General features: G+C 37.9%; 1 protein-coding gene across 13 annotated transcripts in view; it reads right to left on the bottom strand.

The window, feature by feature from the left end:
* Positions 1 to 18100, bottom strand: part of PPP1R9A (protein phosphatase 1 regulatory subunit 9A) — a 320221-nt gene that overhangs the window by 71224 nt on the left and 230897 nt on the right. For all 13 annotated transcript variants that reach the window (XM_043588903.1, XM_043588901.1, XM_043588909.1 and 10 more), the window contains one exon: positions 290 to 445. In XM_043588903.1, coding sequence (XP_043444838.1) covers positions 290 to 445 — 156 coding nt within the window. The remainder of the gene's footprint in view (positions 1 to 289; positions 446 to 18100) is intronic.

Raw genomic sequence — 18100 nt, 5'->3', positions numbered from 1 at the left:
AATACAACCTGAACTTATCATGAAAACCAGACATTTAAGCTACAGCTTAAAAATATGGAACAGACAAGCTGTAAGCTATCACTACGACAGATAATAAGCATTTAAAAATTAAGGACTGTGGAATGAGATCTACTTAAATTGTACCTTGAAATTCAATGAGATTCAAGACAACCTGTTATCAAAAGGTTTTCTTTTGAAAACGGATTCTCAATACATTTTTCAAACAAAAATGTAAATTTAATAATGAAATGGACATGTATAAAAAATAGTTTGCAGATCAGCAGCTTACCTCTTTGAACTTGTGACTGAGCTTGCTTGTGTCCAGGTCTGATGGGGAAAACATGTCCTCATTCTCAGGCAGCTCAAAGACTTCAATGGCCATGTCGCTGCCAGGAAGAACAGGTCCTACCTCATCCTCTTCTTCATCTGTGGCATATTCTCCTGTCTGAAAGGAAGGGGATTTCAGAAATGGAGCCATCCTTACCCCAGGTGGAAGTGGGTTATTTGAAAATATTTTATAAAAGGGAAGTAAAATATGTCACCAAATGCTGAAGTGTAAGTAGGCTTTTAAGTCAAGCATGCCTCATGCAGCCAATGTTAGAAACAGTTGTTAGTTCAAAGATCTGAAGTGACATGTCTATGCCATACATAAGTGCATTCCTAAAAATGTAATAGCCATCAGTAGCATCTTTAGTATAGCAACAAAAGTTGTTTTCAGTCTAAACATTTGATGGTTTTACAAAATAAAATTATATTGCTAAGGAAATAAGTAGTTCCTTTAAATTCCCACCACTAAGTGGATAAGTCACCCATTACTGAGAGCAGGGAAGAAGGAAGAGAAGATCAAAAGATTCACAGAGCTGGAAAGGACCTTAATTAAGCCTTACAAAGGTTTAGTAGATGAATTCTTCTAAGGTTTAGAGTTCAATCAGTTGTTTTGTTTGTTTGCTAACAAACGTGTTGGTTAGCAAGTGACGGAAAAGAAAGCCTGAGGTTTCTAACTCACAGCCCACAGACGTGTACGGCTTTGCCTGAACAGTATTTTGATGAATCTTAGTATTTTGTCAATGCGAAAGAAAAGATTCACATGAGATTCTAGAGTTCCAGTTTTCCTGGAGAAAGCCAAAAATCTGGCAAAATGGGCATGTTGCGAAATGAAAACAACTGGCTAGTCAGCAGCGGCTGTCCCCTTTTGGATGGGTCCCACACCTTCAAATACACAACTTTTACCACCCCGTGTTGTTCCATGCTGTTAGCTCACTCCGTGGTACCCGCAGACCCCTGTGAGTACGCGAGTTCATGACCCCTGGAATAAATGTTGCTCCACACCACTAACTTCCTTAACATCATTAGAAAGTAGCTTCTCTCCTGGCAGCACTGGGATATGAGACTCTAATTCAAAATAATTATTTGAAATCTATACCTTATGATGTAACTTTAAGATAAATCACTGAGTCACAGGGTCGAAAAACAAAGTTCATTTAATTTGCCCCTGTTCTTTCAGGTAGTATTACTTTTAATACATGAAACAGACAGGAATTCATATTGCCTACAAAAACACTTTCATAAAGTGTGTGAAATGATCTATTCCTTTGATTAAATAGGCTTAGCGTCTGATTGCTGTTGTTTTCTTTTGGATCTTTACTATATTCTTCTTGCTAACACTGAAATTCTATTTCTCTTACTATTTTGCACATGAAGAAAGTCTGGTCATGTACTTCAATGTAATAATTCTTAATGTCTGAAAGACCATTATTAAATTGTCATTCTGACTTCTCCTTTCCAAGTAAAATAACTCTGGTTTCCTCATAGGTCTCATTCTCTGTTCTTGTCTTGGGCCCATACTCAGACTTCTCTCCTAGTCCTCCACACTTGTTTTATTTTTTTTTTAATGTTTATTTTTTTATATTGGGAAAGAGAGAGACAGAAGGAGCAACAGAGAGAGAGGGAATCCTAAGCAGGCTCCCCACTGTCAGTGCAGAGCCCCACACGGGGCTCGATCCCACCAATCATGAGATCATGACTTGAGCTGAGATCAAGAGCAGGAGGCTTAACTGACTGAGCTACCCAGGTGCCACTCCACACTTGTTTTAAATTGTGGGGCCCAGAAGTAGGTACGATTCCCAGTAAGGAATCTGAGGGCCATTCACTAGGATAAACAAAGTGCCTCAGCAACCTTCAGACACTAGTTCTCCACATGGAGGCTATGACAGCCTCAATTTTGGTGGCATTTGCATAGAAAAGTAAACTTAAGTGATCTCTGTATGACCTAGTGCCTCAGTACTCAGAACCCCAGGGCTCTTTAGAAACCAGTCTGAAACTGTGTAAATCATAAACACTATTCCAAGTGTTTCTGGCACTGGCAGGAGACAGTAGCTGAGCAGTGGGGGCTGGTGATTCCAGGTACCTTGCACTTATTGGTAAGATTAAATCATAGAAACCTTTTTTTAAAAAAAAAATTTTAACGTTTACTTATTTTTGAGAGACTGAGAGACAGAGCATGAAGGGCAGAGAGAGAGAGAGAGGGAGACAGAATCTGAAGGAGGCTCCAACCTCTGCACTGTCAGCAGAGAGCCTGAGGCGGGGCTCGAATTCACGAGTCATGAGATCATGACCTGAGCTGAAGTTGGACACTCAATCAACTAAGCCACCCAGGTGCCCCTAAATCCTAAAAATCCAGATTTGGTATGACTTTCTGTAAATTAACTCATCTCCTATTTATTCATGTTTTTAGAACCAACAGGTACTTTGTAAATCCCAGTAATGTTGATTAACAGAAGTGTAGTAAGGCTGGTAAGTACACAATCCTGACACCTTGCCAGAAGTTTTGGTTTAGAGACATTAGACTTGTTTTTAAACCTAATTACAACTAGCAGCAAATCCATGCCTTTCTTACAAAGGCCTAAATCGGGGCGCCTGGGTGGCTCAGTCGGTTGAGCATCCAACTTCAGCTCAGGTCATGATCTCATGATCTCATGGTTCATGGGTTCAAGTCCCACATTGGGCTTGCTGCTGTCAGCGCAGAGCCCACTTTCGATCCTCTGTCCCCTTCTCTCTCTCTGCCCCTCCCCCGTGCGCACTCTCTGTCTCTCTCAAAAATAAAATAAATATTAAGAAAATATAAAGGCCTAAACCAGGTATATAAAATTCACTTCTACATCATCGATTTGATGGATTTCCTGAATGACTCAATAAAATCTTAAGCTAAATTTAAAATCTGATGACAATGTGACACATTACAAACATAAAGTTGAAATGAACACTTTGATTTCCCTTTGCCAGCTTGAAAATAGATACTTTTTCACTACATGTAAGGGAAAGAATATAAACATGTGCCTAGAACGGGGCCTGACATATAATAGGATCTCAACAAATATTTTTAAAAGAATATACTCAAGAATGCCAACTGGATTTGCTTGGTAATACCTATAACCTCCTAAGGGGGTTTTCAATCATATAAAAGAAAAGAAGACCCTGTTAAGTCATTTGTTACGAAGGCAGTATTCTGTCACATTTGTTATTTTTTTTAATACTTCTTACAGTGAATAACAGGATTAGGGTATATACAATATATGTAATTCTTATCTCTAAGTATAGTTCTGGCTTTGTCATCCATTTTAGTTATCAAAATTACCATCATAAATGTAAGTTATTAAGAGAATTCTTCCTCTTGACTCATTTTTTTTACTTTGCCAATCTTCTCTCCTCAGTATACAAATTATCTGCAATTCTGCTGAAATTCTTTTTTTTTAATTAAAAACCTTTTTTAATGTTTATTTATTTTTGAGAGAAAGAGAGGCAGAGCACAAGCGGGGGAGGAGAAGAGAGAGAGGGAGACACAGAATCTGAAGCAGGCTCCAGGCTCCGAGCTGTCAGCACAGAGCCCAACGCAGGGCTTGAACCCACGAACTGTGTGATTATGACCTGGGCTGAAGTCCGTCCAACTTAACTAACTGAACCACCCAGGCACCCCTGCTGAAATTCTTTTTATCTTTCTTTGCATCTTTCCATTTACTAATGTTTTGTCTTTTTAATTAGTCTTATAAGCATCCTAAGGTCAAGATAGGTTTTTTTTTTTTTTTTAATTTTTTTTTCAACGTTTATTTATTTTTGGGACAGAGAGAGACAGAGCATGAATGGGGGAGGGGCAGAGAGAGAGGAAGACACAGAATCGGAAACAGGCTCCAGGCTCTGAGCCATCAGCCCAGAGCCTGACGCGGGGCTCGAACTCACGGACCGCGAGATCGTGACCTGGCTGAAGTTGGACGCTTAACCGACTGTGCCACCCAGGCGCCCCAAGATAGGTTTTTTTTAATGTCTGTTACTTATTAGAAGCTCTGGATAGGGTGTTTAAAACCTCTCACGCCATGTGGAATTTAACAAAACAAATGAGCAAAGGGAGAAAAAGAGAGAGAGAGAGAGAGAGAGAGAGAGAGAGAGAGAGAGAGAGAGGCCAACCAAGAAATAGACTCTTAACTACAGAGAACAAACTGATGGTCGCCAGAGGGGAGGTGGGTAGGCGGATGGGTTAAATAGGTGATGGGGATTTAAGGGGCACACTTGGGTTTACACTATACGTTAAATAATTGGAATTTAAATAAGAACTTAAAAAAAAATCTTGCCATTCTCTCTTGATGATCATTTACCATTCCCAACATAAACAGACTTTATAATAAAGGATGCATTTACCACAGAACCTCATAATCTTCTAGAAGTTAAAAAGTTACATTTAGTAGACTAAGAATAATGTGTTCTGATTCTTTGATCTTTACTGAAAATGGATATTACTTTTATGGTTAATCTGAAAATAAATTACATGGAATGATAGGTTAGTCGAATTTCATAAACCTCAAAATTAGATTGGATTGAATCTGCCATTTACAGAGGAGATGGAAAATACTGCATCAAAAAAAAATATGCCACAACAAAATATTTCCATTGATATCCATCTCCTCCTTATTTCTGGCCAGATTCAACATCTTTCAAGTAAACAGAGACTCCCGAAAGTCCTTTGTCTCAACTTGAAAATCCACTTTAAAAGAAGTACAAGAACTGACAGAGATAGTAAGGGTTCCTTTTCACAAATCCTCATCTACCTTCTTGATTAATATCTTATACTTCCCTTTTTTTAAGTGTTTTTTTTTTTAATTTTGAGATAGTAAGAGAGAGAGAGCATGAACAGGGGAGGGAGAGAAAGAGAATTCCAATGCGGGGCTCAATCAAGAACAGTGAGTTCATGACCTGAGCCGAAACCAAGAATCGGACACTTAACCAACCGAGCCACCCAGGTGCCTCTATTCTTATACTTTCTTTTCGCCCTCCCAAAGACACAAAAAATGAATAGCAATTCTTTGGTAACTTACTGAGTGCCCAATACTACACTCCTTAAAACTGTATGATATAGGTATTACTATGTCACTGTAATTAGAAGAAGCTGACACTCAAGACTATACCCAATGATAGACAATTTGTTATGCTGTTGATGCTACATCCAACACATTCCAAAGCCCATGCTCTTTCTTCTGTACTGTGCTGCTTTCAGTCTACAGATAAAGTAAAGCTTTCTGGGATAAAAAATGGGAATACGTTCCTTTCATATTTCCCCAACCAAAATGCTGGTGCATAATCCTGTTGTGTTGAGGTTTACCTTCCACATCTCTGAACATTTTCATCCAATTCACTTTGAAGACTTGCACCTGTCTCTAGTGAGCTCCAAACCTTTTGTCCTCTTCTTTTCTCTCATAACATGCTCACTCTGGGCAAGTGCACAGAAGTCTCCTTTGAAGGGTTTGGCCTACGGGTCTGCTCACTGATGTTTCATGCACTCTTTCTTATATAAACCAGAACCACAGCATACAATCTATAGAACTACTGCAGTGTCTTAAAATGGATGGAAAAGATAACTTCCAAGGCAAAATGAATGCAAAATTCCTCAGATGTTTATGGTCTGTCTCTTTTACATTTCCTTCTCACATCTGGCTTTCTTGAGCTACTCATCTTTATTGTCTCTTCCCAAAGCATTTCATCTCCTATTCCTAGACAACTTCCATTATATTTGTATTACATCAGAGCATTTACTTTATTAAAACAGTAATAAGTGCAGCTAGTTGACAGGTTCTGCCTCTTAGTGAGTATCTAACTTTTGACTGGTGGGAGCAAAAGCATGTAGACATTCTCGAGCTTTGAACACTCAGGAGAGCTGTAGACCTCATTTTAGGTTTTACAGAAGGAAGGGGCATGATCTGTTATATTGGTGAGTTGGATAAGTGGAGACCAACTAAACAATCTTCACTTTGAAGTCACTTAGGCCTGGATTCAAATCCTGGCTCTACAGTGTTGGTAAAGTTAGCTTCCAGGTCTAAGTTTCAATTTCCTTATCTATAGAGTGAGGATAAAAACATCTCCTTAGTGTAACAAGGTTATTGTGAGGTTAAGTTACATGGTGTTCAGTACAAGGTGTGGTACATGGTAGATGCTCAAAACAAGCAATAGCTGCCAGTCGTGGTCGTAATCCTACAACAGCAACATATACTAAAGCTTCTCCAAGTCTGCATCTTATAACCTGATATTTGCTAAGTTCGGGTCTCAGAAATACAATACCCTAACAAGACCCTGCTACTGTGTCACATGAATCTTTGATAAGCAAATTGGCCATTTCTGAAGCAAAGCTTTTCTTTTCCCTAAACCTGCCCCTCTTCTTATATTCCCAGTTTCGGAGGAGGCATCAGCTTCTGCCCAAGACCAAGAAAACTATCAGGCCTCTGTTCTCCTCACTTATGCCCCGCCCCCTTGCCCCTGCCCTCCTGCCCTAGTGATGCAAGATGAAGACCCATCTACTTCCCTCCTCCTATGAGTCTGCTGCTTTAAGACTCTTCTAATCCACTCCTTTATGCTTCTACTATATCCTTGCATCACTCATAAAACTTGGGCCTTTTTTTATATCTGCCTTCTCCTATTATCCGCTTTCAACTGTAAGCTCCTTGAGAGCGTCAGGTATGATTTATTCTTGCACTCCCAGTGTGGCTAGCACACCGCTTGGCATATAGTAGGCACTAAACAAATGTTTGCTGAATAAATTAATACAGTTTTAGCCGCATCTGCACAGCACAGCAGAGCCCTGATTTTCCTGTTAATTCTCAGCTTTCAAGTAAGAAATATGGTGGAGCACAGCTGCAGCTCAGGCCTAAATGACCCTTTTGGGGATTTTCTCTTGTTGTCAGGTTCAACCATCAGCAGTAATTTTTGCTCTAGCAATGTTTGCTCTGGTAAATTCCGGGAAACTAAATGGTGCTAATCATAAAAATAGCCTTGATTATGCAGTTTCTGTTGGAATTTGTTTACTGGATCTGAATTTGGTTATATATATTTTCAGACTCAGTTCTGCTAGAGAATAGAAGAGAGTTGCTTTTTCTCTAGAGGAGAAAGACCTCAAACTAACACTTTAATGTTTAAAATTCCTAAATCTGTGCCAGTCATCCAGATGGCTTTCAGCAAAAGTAGCTCCTTCTCTGCAAAGGCATCTCTTTCCATTTTCTGTCAGTTGACTTCTGTGTGTCCTAGTTTTGTAATGTTAGGCCATTTGGTCTCTTTGCTCATCTATAAAATGGGAATAACAGCATCTTCTTCATAACGTTGTTGGGAGAATTTCCAGTAGCGATACCTTCAAAGTATTAATCATAATGCCAAGAATTTGCTAAAAGACTAGATGACTTTATGACTATGATCATTTTCACCATCCCTGGCTTCTCCAGGACAATGACAGCAAAAAAAGCATGGGCTCTGGGGTTGGCGAGACAAGGGCCCCAAAAGAGAAAAAATAATTTCACAGTTGCACGGTAGCTGGCAAGTCATTTAATTTCTATCTTTTATGCTCACCTCTTCTATAAAATGGCCCCAAAGATACCAATCTCATAGGATATTGAGAGGATTCAAAGAAATTAAGTATGTAAAACATCCACCATGATGCCTGGCCCAAAATATATATTCCCTATTCCTCTCATTTCTCAAGTCATTCAAAATTTTCTTGTCAGTCTTTGTTCTCAGAATGTTTTCTGATATTTCACTTCATTCTACCTTCTAGAATGTTTCTTAAGCAAGATATATCTAACATCTATATCTAAGTTCCACGTTCCCCGCCCTCAAGCACTCAGCTTCTCAGATAATTTGCTGACAAATTATTTTTCCTAAAATTCTGACTAGGTAAATTTAAGATTTGCCTATAAATTTTTTTGTAACAACTCAAACTCATTTTTTCCCTTCTTAAAATTTCCTAGCAATTGTGGTAGACGGTTTACAAGTTAGCATCTGATTTTACAGTATTTTAAATGCCTTCTTTAGTTTTATTTTTTCCTCTCTTCCTTCCTTTTATAAAGTATACTCCTGAAAAGCAAGGGCTCTATTTTCCACTATGGCAGGCTCTAAAATGATCCCTAAGGATCCTTCTTCCTGGGTAATCATGCTCTTCTATAATCCATTCTCCCTTGAATGTGGGCTGGACCTAGTGACTCGCTTCTAAAATCGAGAATACAACAAAAGCAATGGGATGTCCTTTCTGAGATTAGTTTACAAAAAGACCATGACTTGCGTCTCTTTTGTCCTCTTGCTCTTGAGAAACGAGCTGCCAGGTTGTGCATGGCTCTATGGAGATGCCTACATCGTAAGGAACTGAGGTTTCTGGCCAGCAGCCAGCAAGGACCTGACGTGTGCCAGTGGTCACCTAAGGGAGCTTGGAAGTGCATCTTCTGTGTCCTGCCAACACCTGCAAGTGGGCCTGGAAGCAGATCTTCCCCCAGCGGAGCATGGAGATGACTGGGGCTCTGACCAACACCTTATTTGCAGCCGGGGACAGATCTTGAGTCAGAGGCATCCAGTTAAATGGACTGAAAGATACTGTAATATAGAAATATTTCCTATTTTAAGTTGCTGAGTTTGGGTCATAATTTGCTATACACCAACAGAAAGGGGGTACTGCCATTACAAATGCAGAAAAATGTGGAAGTGACTTTGGAAACAGGCAGTGAAGGAAGGCTGGGAGGATTTTGAAGAATATCTTAAAGCAAGCCTAAATTGTCTGGAACACACTGTAAGTGGAAATATGGAGGAATGGGGGGGGGGGGGTTCTTGTGTAGTGGCAGAAAGCTTAGCAACATTATTACCTTCTATAAGGAGAAAGTAAGAAATGTCCCCGGTGAATGGAGTGATCAAGCTAAGTAGATTTCCAAACAAGTGTTGAAGGTGCTGCTTGATTTCTTCTTGCTGCTTATGGTAAAATGTGACCAAAGAGAGAAATTGAGAGGACCATTAAACAGAAAGGAACTAAGACCTTGATGGTTTTTAACATCTTGATTCTAAAAATAAGAAATAGTTTCCAAAGTTCAAACCCAGGGTACTGCCAGGAGAACATGGCCTAAAAATGAAGCAGAGGGTGGAACTAAAACCTTTTGTTAAGAATTCTGAACTTAGGGGGCGCCTGGGTGGCGCAGTCGGTTAAGCGTCCGACTTCAGCCAGGTCACGATCTCGCAGTCCGTGAGTTCGAGCCCCGCGTCGGGCTCTGGGCTGATGGCTCAGAACCTGGAGCCTGTTTCCGATTCTGTGTCTGCCTCTCTCTCTGCCCCTCCCCTGTTCATGCTCTGTCTCTCTCTGTCCCAAAAATAAATAAACGTTGAAAAAAAAAATTTAATAAAAAAAAAAAAGAATTCTGAACTTAGGTATGGAGGTTCCTCAAAAAATTAAAAATAGAAATTCCACTACTGGGTATTTACCTCAAAAATACAAAAACACTAATTCAAAATGATATGTGCACCCCTATGTTTACTGCAGCATAATTTACAACAGTAAAGATATGGAAGCAACCCAAGCGTCCATTGATAGATGAACAGATAAAGAAGATGTGGTATGAATATGTGTGTACATATGTATAATTATATATATAACAAAATATTCCTCATTCATTAAAAAGAATGAGATCTTTCCATTTGTGACAACATGAATGGACAGAGAGGATATTATGCTAAGTGAAATCAGTCAGAGAAAGACAAATACCCTATGATTTCACTTGTATGTGCAAAATAAGAAATAAAACTAATAAACAAACAAACAATAAGCAGAAACAGACCATAAATACAAATAACAAACTGATGGTTGCCAAAGGGGAGGGAGGTAGAGAGATGGGAAAAATAGGTAAAGGGGAGTAGGAAATACAGGTTTCCAGTTACGGAATGATAAGTCACAGGGATGAAAGGTACAACATAAGGAATATAGTCAATGGTACTGTAATAGCATTGCATGGTGGCAGATGGTAGCTACATTTGTGAGCACAGCAATATGTATAAACTTGTCAAATCACTGTGTTGTACACCTGAAACTAATGTAACATTGTGTGTCAACTACACTTAAATTAAAAAAAAAAAAAGAGGCCTGAGGAATAGCAGTTACATGTACTACAATTTGTGATATTCCACTATTGAGTCAGTTTTCAACCACAGTTTCTAAAGTTTCCATCTCAGGCTCTATAATCTTTCCCCCTTCAATGATTTTACTCTATTGAATCTGTTGATGAGTATTCAAATACCAAGTATCTTTAAAAAGACTTTTATTTTCTTTCTTTCTTGGAAGAAATTCTCTTAAAATAATTACGTTTCTCTTCTTTATTGTTTGTTTTTGAGGGAGAGAGAGAAAGAGACAGAGTGTGAGCAGGGGAGGGCAGAGAGAGAGGGAGACACAGAATCAGAAGCAGGCTCCAGGCTCTGAACTGTCAGCACAGAGCCTAATATGGGGCTTGAACTCATAAACCGTGAGATCATGACCTCAGCCGAAGTCTGGCGCTTAACTGACTGAGCCACCCAGGTGCCCCAAAATAATTAAGTTTCTAACTATAATTACATTTACTGAAAAAAATGAAATATAACCCCCAAAAGAAGAATTCTGAACTTAGGGAACACACACACACATATATATATATATATATATATATATATATATATATATTTTTTTTTTAATAATGTGTAATAAGCAAGTCTTTCACATGCCCTAAAGAGAGACTATCTATTTTCCAAGGCTGTTCACTATACAAACATCATTAAAAAGGTAGTATGAAAGAAAGGCTATCAGTTCCTCTGCTCACATGACACACAGAGAAGTCAGGCCCATTGGGGAACTGTCCCCAATAATATCTATTCTTGTTTCTATACCATCTTGGCTTTTGGTGAATTTTCCCATTAGTATGATTCTCTCTCAGCTACACTGATCAGTGTGACCCAAAGTGGTTGGGATTAAATCCATTCAGTCGTTTCATATAATTAAGACTACTATTAAATGAACTCCAAGCAGCAGAATGAGTCCAATGTATAGTAACTGAGATCAACCACATTCCCCAGGCTTTCAGACCCTACTGGCTAAATAAGTCCTATAAACCATTGGTGTTTACCTTAGAAACTCAGGTGGCTCTATCCTTAAGCTTTTTTATTTATTTCACTTGGCCTAAGGTATTAGTCCAGATATAACAGGATGTATCAGTGATTGCCCAGACTTGGTATTGGCCCCCAGAAGAAAGTCTAGGATTCAGGGCAATCCTATCATCTTATAACAACCCTGGCCAGCAAGTTGAGATTGATCTGAATGCCTTCCAGGGCTGAGGTGGTGTCCCTGATCACATCACCTAAAGTCAGGAACAAATTTTGTACCATCTTATCTAATTAAATGAGTCTAACCCTAAGAATAATTGCCTGCACGATGCATATAACAAATAAGTCAGCTACCACTCAGGAAAGCAACCCTTAGTAATCAAGAACAGTCTCATTTTAGAAGGATCTCTAGAATCATCTAAGGGTTATGTGATATAATGATGGTGTTTCTTTAAATACATAAGGCCTCTTATGACCACCCTTGTGGTGAAGCTATGTGAGCAACTCAAAGAGTCTGATCAATTGCCACAATTTGTTTCCATGATTTGCCATCTCAAACTTAACCTGTTGGTCTGTAATTTTCCAAGTGACAGACTAATCAGGTAATGGACAACAGCTCAAGAGTCAGTAAAAAAAAAAAAATAATAACAAGGTTCATCAAGGGGAGTACTAGTCAGAGCCAAAAGAATGGCCTTGAGTTATGCCCATTGAGCAAAGTGACCATGTCCATTCTGGGGTGTGCATAACTCCTTAAAAAAAAAAAAAGAATTTAGCTAGATTGTTGTGGGACACTTTCTCGTTCTCCAGCAGGTTACTTTCATCAGCATGATAGACCAGTTAGGATCCAAATACTTATGGATGATTTTCCATAGGAGTTTGTCTGTCTCAAAGATCTCTCCCTGACAGGGACAATATTGATATTGCTTTATAGCAACTAAGATACACCACAAAATACTTTGAGACCTTGTACTGTCTGAATGACTACAGCTGGCATAACAAACTGCAGGAGGGGCTGAGTCACAAGGCAGCCCGACTGTTGCTATTTCTCCTTAATTAGCATAATATGCCTTGCTTCATAACCTCCACACTGAACTCACTAAAGCTCTAAGGATTTCCCAGGCTCCTGAGTGTGACAATTGAAAATCCCTTCCTTTCAAGCTAGATGTCAGTGTGTTTCTCTAGGACTGTGGTCCGACCAAGGTCAGAATGTTCTTATAACCCAGAATAGGTCTTTGTACTAGTTGACACAGACATATTTTTGTGCTGACTCCTCAAACCCCAATTTCCGAAGAGTGCTGAGAAGAAGGCTGGATGATACCTGCATAAGCAGGCGTGTGTGGAGAGGAACCCTGAGCTAGGTAACCTGCATCTTTTATAACAGGCAACGTTACCACCCTTGCTCCAGGGGAGAAGACTACCTGTACCTTCTAAGACTGTTCACTACACAAACACTGGATAGTCCAGAACAAAGGGCAGTCAGAGCCTCAGAAATATGAAGGTCTCATGGAGAATTGTTTCCCAATTATTAATGGGAAAAAAAGTCTAGAAATTCAGCTGATTTTTAAAGTCCCTAAAATATTGTCCAATTTGCCTTTTCAAAGACGGTCCAACTAGTATTCCTTTCCACATACTCTGCCTGCAGGTAAACTGGTCTTTTTACTTCTTGAACATATCCAATATTGACCCAACTTCTAGGTTACAGAAAACAAACAAAAACCACAAAAAACTTCTAGCAAATAAAAATTAACACCACAAATCTAAATTCATACTTTTATTTTGTACATCCTTCACGGTGATGATTCTTTTACACTATGCTTATCTAGCCTTTTGACAGGTTGCCTTGAAAGTGCTTTAAATTCTTTACCATATATATTTACTGTTTCCAAAACAAAATAGTGAGCTTCTTGGGAGTGTAAACTATATTTTTCCATGAGTCAATATTCCTAATTCAATTCCTCTTAACAAATGCTACCTACTCACTAATATATAATGCCACTGTCTTTAAGTCCCTGATAAATATATTCTATATGAGGAGGGAACTAAAGATTCCTATTTTTCCCACTGAGATCCAGAATTAAACAGTCAACAGACCAAAGTAGACCTCTGTAATTCAAATGTCACACTGCAATTTCAAATTGGCAGCCTTCCTTGAGTTTCATTTTACTTGCCAAGGAAACAATGAAGCACTTATTCTGATGCCAGCAGAACTGTGGGAAGGGACAGAGAGATTTGTATTTCCCTGAATTTATAATCTGCAGAAGAGAACAACTACAGGAACCAAAGTGGCACATGTTATACGATTACTTTAATAATTCTATAATTCTACAACTAATTGAATCTTGGAAAATACAAAGTGATGCATATGATTGCAAAAATGCTAACCAGAAGTTATAGAAATGAAAAGGTAAAATCAATACAAACATCATTGATGGTACTTCTATGGATTATCTATGAATTGATGATAAACACTATCTCGATTTTACAATTTCCTTTCAGAGAGAATAAGTCTACTCCTTTCCTCACGGCTGTCTGGTGGTTCGTGGCAGCAATTCTTTCTGACAAAGTCCTGCAACACCAGGACTCAAAGGTCAGTTTTCCTGGCATCTTTAGGCTGGACAACTCCAGCTATGATCGCAGCTAACTCCTTCCCACAAACGCCCATAATCCGAGGCCTGCTACAATGCATATTCTGTTTCACTAGGTCTGAGGCTGGGTGGGGAAATGTGTAATTTTAAAGAAGTACCATGAGATTGTCACATTGAGGCAAGTTTGAGACAGAGTTGTAGGGTCATTTTGTAAATGCTGGGGAGCAGGAACTAGGTCGGAGTCATTTTGTATCCATATAACGGCTAAATGTAAGAACTGTCCATGGCAGATATTAATTTTCCATTAAATATTGAGTTGACAGAATATTTACAAAACATATAGACAGTATATGAATAAAGATAAAACCACTACCAATGAACAACCCAGTACAAGAGAAGGAGCAGTATCACCACATTGTAGAGTCCTCTTGTGTGTGCTTTCCTGTTTTACTTGCTTGCCCTTCAAAGTAATCCTGCTGGATTTTATCATTCTTGGTTTTTCTTCAGTTTTATCATATTTATGTATAGCAAAACAATGTATCATTTGTTTTTAATGGTTCTAAACTTCATATAAGTGGAATTCTATTGTATTCTTCTGTGCCTTTTTTATGTTGAATGGTATGTCCCTGAGATTCTACCAGTTGCCATGGGATTGCTGAAACCACTTCTGTACATCATTCCACTGTAAGAATACACCACAGTATTTTTGCCCATTCTCTTGTTGGTAGAGATAGCAGTTGTGTCCAATTTTTTTTTCTCTTATAAGAAAAGTATTAGAACAATTCTTACAGTTCATGTATATAAAACTTTTACTAAGTGTTTAGAAGAAGTCAACCTTACTAGATAATGTCAAATTGTTTTTCATTGTGGACGGGCCGATGAATATTCCTGTGTGCAGAGAATAAAAGTTCCTTTTACTCCACATCCTCACCAAAACTTAAAATATTCCATTTAAATCAATTCAGTAGCTATCAAATGGTATTTCATTTTGGTTTTTAATTTTTACATCCTGATTGCTAATATGTTCAGGCATCTTTTCATATGTTCATTGGCCACTGAGGTTTCCTCTTCTATGACATGATCATTAAAGCCAATGCTATTCTTTTCTTATTGGCTCACAGAAGTACTTTTTATATGACTCTCTTTCAGTTATTTATTTTTCAAACATTTTCTTCCAGCCTCTGGTCTGCCTTTTTGCTTTCATAAAGGTATTCTTCTGATGAACAGAAGTTCTTAATTTTAATACAATTTTCTCAATCCTTTCCTTTATAGTTTTGCTTTCTTAGGTGTTTTGTGTAGAAACATTTCTTACAGTGAGGTCATAAAGATAGTCTTCTACAGTGTCTTCTAAATTTTCTTTTTGCATTTAAATAGTTGATCCGCCTGGAGTGAATTTTTAGATACAGACTGAGATTGGGGATTGCAACTACACTGTTTTCTCTTCACTAAGAAGCCTAACATTCCCCAGCTCACCTGGAGTGTGATCTGCATGACTAATCCAATTTTCATGTATGTGAGGGACTGCTTCCGGACTCCTTGACCAACTTGTTCCTTCTTTTGCTCCAGGGACTAAATTTCTACAGCTTAGTAATAAATATCTTTCTTCTAAGGCATGTGAAATGTTACTTTTTTTTCCTGGTGCATTGTTTGGATTTCCTATGGATTGTAGCAATAGCTTACCAAATTCTATTTTTAAATTCTTTACAATCCTTTTCACTGGCATTGCATTGAATGTATAAATCTACTTAGAGAAAATTGACTCAATTAAACTACTGAGTCTTCTAATCCATGAATAAGGCTTCTTTTCCCTTTCATATAAGCCTTCTTTAATATATTTCAATAAAATTCTTTCCCTGAGGGTCTTGCCTATGTTTTATTAGGCAAGGTCTTGCCTTTTACCAAAGGAATTAATAATTTATAAGTTATATCCTCTCTCTGTAGACACATTGAAATACATGCTATATTTTATATTAATTATATGCCCAGCAAATTTGCTAAAATCTTATAATTTTAGTAATTGATCTTTAGGTATATTTGAGGTTTTCCAAATAGATAATCACATCACCTGCAATAATAACAGTTTCATTTCTTGGGGCAACCTGGGTGGCTCAGTTGGTTAAGTGTCAGACCCTTTGGTTCGGCTCAGGTCATGATCTCGTGGCTTCGTGGGTTTGAGCCAAACATTGGGCTCTGCATTGGCAGCACGGAGCCTGCTTGGGATTCTCTGTCTCCCTCTCTCTCTACCCCTCCCCCACTCACACTGTCTCTCTCTCTCTCTCTCTCTCTCTCAAAAAATAAATTAATAAAACTTAAAAAAAAGTTTTATTTTTTTCTTCTCCAATGTATTTCTTTTTTTCCAATATATTTCTTTTACTTCTCTCCTTCTAGTATGATGTCAAATACAAGTAGTGACTGATGTTCAAATATGAAACCATACTTGCATTACTGGCTAAACTCTATGTCACCATAATCTCTCTTTTAAATGTTCTTGGATATGATTTGTTAATATCTTATTTAGGCTTTTTCTTTTTGCATTGTTTTATGAATAGGATAGGCCTGTAAGTCTTCTTTATCATCATCATATGGTTTGGTACCAAGGTTATACCTCATTACCCCATACATCTCACACCCTCAAGGTTTTACTATATTCCTAGTATCAGAGTTGTTCTACTTTCATTTTTGTCCTCTGGAAGAAGTTATACAGGATTGGAGACACCGGTTCCAGTTTGGTATAATTGATAAAATAATTGGGATCTTATCTTTTTTTCCTTTCTCCTTTTTTCTCCCTTCCCTTTTTACTTCCTCCCTGCATCCACCCTCTTCTGTTGTCTGTTACTCATGGTGATTTGTACTTTGAAACTGTAAGCTCATTTTTTTGAAACTTTAACATTTAGGCTTTGATTGAAGATGAATACTCGATAAAGGGTATTTTTTTTTTCTCTTAAAGGTAGCATAAATTCAGGTTGCTGTGATCAACATGTCTCAGGAAAAATTTTTTCTTCCCTTCTATCCAGCACCAAGGTTTAACAAGGCAGTTTCTCACATAGTGGAGTTTAGATTTTATTTTCATCTTATATAGTAGTGTAGCCCATGGGACTCAAGCTTCACTATGGGGGTTTCCAATTAGACATCCCACTTTGGGTAGGCCCTGGGCTTTGTCTACTGTAACTCAAAGCAGTATCAATTACAGTCTCATCATAATATGCAGAATACTTACAATAAATATAACATTATGAAAATGAAAGAAGCCAGATATTGAGAAGTGTGTACTTTATGATTCTGTTCAAATGACATTCTAGGATTGACAAAATTAATCTATAATGTTAGAAAACAGATAGATATTTGGTTTGGGCTCAGAGTAACTGCAAAGTTCTGTAAGAAAATTATTTGAGGTCATGAAAATGTTGCGTATCTTGATTGTGGTGGTGGTTATTCATGAAACTGTCTGTCTACATAAATATATTTACAATTGGTGCATTTTATTGTATATAAATTATCCCTCATTAACACTGACGCTAATATATGAAATACGAATATAGAATGATAAAAAGTCGAATTATATTCTAAAGATCCAAACATTTTACTCTGTCAATTTTATGTCAATAAGATAATTTTTTAATCTCTTTAAGACCTGGAATTCCAGAAATCTATGAAGAGTTTTTACCACTACCCTTACAAGCATCAGTATCAGCTTAAAATAAATGTAATACTTATCAGACCTACTAAACCTCCATAATAAAGCTGCTTTGAAACACTGGTCTTTGGTCAGGTCACCATTTAGTTCTTACTGCTGAAGAAAAGAGATTTCTATGATTGATGGCTATTGGGCAAAATAAGAGAAGATGGCTATCTATGCAATATTGATCTTGACATCACTTAGGCCATTTCAACTACTCTGTTTCTATTGTATGTTTACGCAGTTATGACTAAAAAGAAGTCATGTCAATGTGAGTGACCAAATTCTTATTGCTGAAGTCCAAAGATTTTCAAGGAATGAAGTATGTATATTCATTTTTTTTTCTGGTTTTATGTGCAAACAATTTTGGTGCAGTGTGATAGAGACAAGGTCTTCTTGCAAATTCACGTTCTTTCAAAACAATTAAAATGTGGAG

This window comes from Prionailurus bengalensis, chromosome A2 (assembly GCF_016509475.1).
Source record: "Prionailurus bengalensis isolate Pbe53 chromosome A2, Fcat_Pben_1.1_paternal_pri, whole genome shotgun sequence".
NCBI lineage: Eukaryota > Metazoa > Chordata > Mammalia > Carnivora > Felidae > Prionailurus > Prionailurus bengalensis.
Note: the sequence above shows the minus strand (reverse complement) of the source record. Positions and strands in the feature narration are given on the sequence as shown.